Source organism: Montipora foliosa, chromosome 13 (genome assembly GCF_036669935.1).
Source record: "Montipora foliosa isolate CH-2021 chromosome 13, ASM3666993v2, whole genome shotgun sequence".
NCBI lineage: Eukaryota > Metazoa > Cnidaria > Anthozoa > Scleractinia > Acroporidae > Montipora > Montipora foliosa.
In genome coordinates, this window is record NC_090881.1 from 10,364,502 (window position 1) to 10,369,253 (window position 4,752).

The window sequence follows — 4,752 nt, forward strand, 5'->3', positions numbered from 1 at the left end:
TTTAGCCTCATTATCACAAAGCTATGATTTTGTACTCAGTTAGGCAAGAATAAAGTGCTGAATATTGAAAATGCATTGCATAATGAGCCACTGAAACTCTGGAAATTGGAACCCGCTGTAGCGGATAATCTCTGAGCAATAATACTTTGAGGTTCGAATCGGATCATTTGCGCCTTTGGCACGCAAGAATGTATCACTTTTTGATGGCTAAAAAGTGGCACGTTATCAAAGCTAAAAGGCTTTAAATTGGAAATTTACCTAAGGTTAGCAAATTATTTTCCCCTTTCAATGAAGTCAATTTGTAAATAACATAGTGCCTTCTGTCAGCAAAGTCATATGTTAATGAAAACATGTAAACAGTGACGCCAGGAAAGATACCCTTTTAAAGGCCAAAAACTATGAAAATACTAAAATCGTTGTAAGAGATCAAGCTTAGCGTTACCCGTGGCACACTGTAAGTTACCATTGGAAAAAAAGGCTTTCTTGTTGTTTTCTCTATAATCTGTCCTACTCTAAATAATCAAACGTTTTCTTTCGTCTCAGCCTATCGAACGCGTCACCCGCCACTTTAACCCTCTCAAGATCCCAGAGAAACTACAGAAGGAGCTGCCGTTCAAATCGAAACCAAAACTGATGAAGAAGAGAACCAAGCCGACCCTGGAAACCAAGCGAGCCGTTGTCATGGAGCCCAAAGAAAAGTCGGTGAGTAGGAAAAAATGCACGCTAGCTGTTCCAAGGTTTCACCAAACATTGGATATAATTGGTAGTGTGAAAACCGTCTTGGAGCTGAACTCGTAGTTTAGGCATCCTATGCTCATGTATAAATAGATTTGAAGAGGCTAATAGACCACCATTTCAGGTTTTGCTTTGACAGACTTGTTTTCATAGCGAGTTCAAGTGTGCGATCAGAATAGTATCCGTTCACAAGCAAAGAGGAATGACCAACCAGCTCCAATTTAAGAAGGAGCTGAGCTAAAATTACCTTTTGCAATGGAAACTGCGGCCTGAATCATTTTTGTCTTTTCACCTAGCAAAGAAGTGGGTCAGTACGCAGCTATTACAACGGTCCTTGGGATTGGCTCAGAAAACAATGGACCAAAACAAACGACCAATCAACGATGTACTCTAACCCTAAAAACAATAGGGTCAAAGAAGCGGGATTGATATGCTTTGACTGATTGATTGATTGATTGATTGATTAATCGATCGGCGTCAATCGAGTGATTGATTGAAGTAAATACTACCAAGAAAGGTAGTTCTAAGTGATTCTCGCACTTGACTGGACGATTTAAGAAATTGTCTGTATAGACCTTATTCCAAAATGGCCGTTATTTAAATATTCTTTTGTTTTTATTCAAATTAGCCCTTGATGCCTCGTTCTTGAGCTGAAAATTCAAAAGAATATTTTGCCTTGAACGAGGCATCAAGGTCTAATTTCAATAAAAACAAAAGAATATCTAAATAGCGGCCATTTTGGAATAAGGTGTATAGACACCTGTAAAATTGAGGTGTCTTCAACGAGATTGAATGCCAGTGCAATGCCCTACCAGCTGAATTTGACAGGTGTCTTTGAGAGACAATTGCTTAAATTGTCCAGTTAAGTGCGAGGATCGCTTGTACGTTGCGCATTATTGGTCGATTGATTGATTGATTGATTGATTGATTGATTGATCGATTGATTGATTTATTGCCGTTGTCGTTGTTCTTTTTAGGCGTTTACTCTCATGCAACAACTGAACACTGCAAACAAGGAGAGACTAAGAAAACGCAAGGAGAGTAAACAAGAAAAAAAGAAACTTTCCCGCGCAGAACAAGAGAAGAAGAATTTGAAGAGATTACAGAAACAGAAAGAGCAGAGAAGAAAGATCTTCAGAATGTTGGGACAGGCTGAGAAGCGGAAAAGGAACGCCAAAACATAATCGTCAAGCAACAAGCACGTTTTCGCAATGCACCTTAATTGTAGCACTGCTCGAATGTTATACTTCCTTGGGAGCCCGTCAACAGGCGACGATTCTGGTTTCCCTGTGGTTGTGTCCTTTAAACGTATTTACTGTGAAAAGCAAAATGATGCGTTTGTTTTTTCGCCTCGACACGACTTGAAGAATTAAAACAAAAGTAGGGCAGACGCATTTAACATCTGATGACCTTTGTCTTCTGTTGAAATGCCGCGCTTGGGCCTAATTCAGTAATAGATGCCTTAAATGTCCCAAACTATCGAGTGCGATAAAAACGACATTGTGTTTAGACATTCTTGTTTATGCACAGTTACGCGCTCACGTCCACACATACTTTATACACACACGCGCCTTTTGCAATGCTGGAAGTCCTATTGAGGCTTTTATATTGTCAGAGCTAGCTAGTTGAATGATTTAATTTTCTACAAGACCAAAAATAGGGAAGTCTGTTTACATTTTGTTTTTCTTACTGGCACAAGGCTATCGTTTTGTAATTAATTAGCCGAGAATAAAGTACTCAATATGAAAAGTTCATTGGATAATGAGGTCTTCGCTATTTCAACAAATCCCATAATACAGTTCATTTTGGGGGGTTATTTGCATTAAAAAGAATGGATATCCAGTTTAAGTATAAATGACTTGTACCCCCAAAACGTATTGCATTATAGGAATGGAAAAGTAGCGAATCTCTGTAAAGTTTAACCGGGAGTGAAGGCCTGGTTCCCAGGAGGGAAATGATAACCGGAAATAGGTCTGCCACGCAGACAAACCAAATCATATTTGAGCAATGAAACTTTGAAAATGCGAGATTTTACAAAGCATGCACTTTCGCCAAAGTGCGTTTTTATTGGCTGCAAAGCTAGCCATTTTGATACTCTTCGCGTTAGACATATCTGCTCTATATTTGGTCAGTGGTTTCCTTTGTGAATGTCTACTTCCAAATAAGGGAGTGGAATTGTAGGGCCTCACTTCCGCCATTTTGTTCTTTACGTAAATCGAGACGATTCAAGGTTCTAGGAGTTTCAAATGAGGCGTAGAGGTAAGTCGCTTCTTACTATAGTCCAAGTTTGTAACACTTCGAAACAAAATTAAGGTTCATTGAGAAAATAATTCATGTTAGAGCGTTAATTGTTGAACTGTACCTATGAGGTAAATCTTTCTGAAGAGGTGTCTTGGTAGCGCTGTCATTCAACGACTATCTTAATATCCCCTGGATTAATGTGGCAAAATTATAGGAAGAACTAAGGAGAGCAATATATAAGCAGTCGTGCTATTGACAAGAAATATCTTTTAAAAAAATCTCCAAAGGAAGTTGGAATACGTTCTATCGGCAGAATAAACTCCATAGCCATTATGCAAATGATGACCATTATAAAATACTTTTTCTACGATGGAGGAAATTCTTGTAGAAAAAATAGAATATTGATAATGGCTGTGTAAGAAATTTTAATTGAGGTGAAAAATGTGCTGCTTGTCATACATATTGGTAGGACTTTCTGCATGGATTTCCAGGTGACAAGTTTCTTTTCTACCAGTATCAGTTCAAACAAGACTTTGCTCAATGAAAAAGTGGTTGAGTGATCTCACATTTGGATTGCAAGATGTAGTCATCATATAGAGGCCCACTTTAAACGTCACATACAATTCCTGGTCACCTCCGGGAACTTACCAGGGCAAAGTTGCTAAGTAAATAACAAAGTTCCACTGTTTCAGAACGGGTATCACATTATTTTAAACATAAAACATGACATGTTATTTAATGACCTTACTTTAGATTATCCTATGAATTTCAAAACATTTCAAAAGGGAAATGCCAATCAAACTTTTGATCACACATTCCTGTGGGGCTGGGATAAAAATCGCATATGCTCTACAGGAACTACACAGGAAACTTGAACGAACTTGAACTTTAGTTCCTTGTAGTTTGGTGAATGAATGCAAAGCATCATAATATTCTTCTGCTGAGTGTATTGCATTGCAGTACATATATTTTATACCGACAGAAATGCTGGTGCCAAAATGGGCCAAACTGGAAGCAGACAGTATTTTCGAGATTCCTCCTAGATTAAAACCCCAAAGCAATCAGTTTTTCATGCAAATATCAAGGCTTGGTTCATGGCAATGGCAGAAAAATTACCCAAGAGGCATTAAATGTTAGTCTTCAGCCAATTGGATTTGGGTTCGTTTTTGGTACAGCCATTGTCTTAAGAGTTCTGAAATACATTTCTTATTTCTTCCTTTTATTCAACCTTCTGAATCCCAAGGATACCTTTCTTTACTTTTCTAACTGAATGTTTTTGTCAATTGTAATTAAACTAGAGAGGAATCAGAATTTAAAAGAAAAAATGTCACCTAGTTCTTTGATTGCACCTGACCTCACAGAGGTCGTGTTTGTGGAAAGAACAACAACCAAAAAGTCATATGGGAATTTGACTCTATTTTTATGCAAAACATGGGCTACTATCATTATACCGTTTTCTGTTGTTGTGGCACCAACAAGGCTGTCTTACCATTTGAGTGCAATCAAAGAATATTGCTCAACTTTTGTTAGCTTCAGGCTTGCTTCCGATCTATTTATTGACTATTTTCCCTGTATTTCTAAGGGACTGTCTTGTTTGCAGTTTTCAGCTCCATGTGTTCTACCAGTACTGAAAACACTATCGTAGATTGTTCCCCGAATTGAATTAGGTTCTCTGTGACTTTGGGGCATTGAGATTAGCTCAGTGTCTTTATAAAGCACCCCTACAAAGTGCCTCAATAAGCTATTTTGTCCTTTAGAGTGTGTCCTCAGCTCTTG

General features: G+C 38.2%; 1 protein-coding gene across 1 annotated transcript in view; it reads left to right on the forward strand.

Annotated features, from left to right (window-relative positions):
* The window catches only part of LOC137982209 (ribosome biogenesis protein BMS1 homolog), a 31,483-nt gene extending 29,360 nt beyond the window's left edge, over positions 1 to 2,123 (forward strand). The window contains exons 22-23 of the mRNA XM_068829282.1: positions 544 to 702; positions 1,713 to 2,123. Coding sequence (XP_068685383.1) covers positions 544 to 702; positions 1,713 to 1,919 — 366 coding nt within the window. The 3' untranslated portion in view covers positions 1,920 to 2,123. The remainder of the gene's footprint in view (positions 1 to 543; positions 703 to 1,712) is intronic.
* Positions 2,124 to 4,752: the final 2,629 nt, after the last annotated feature.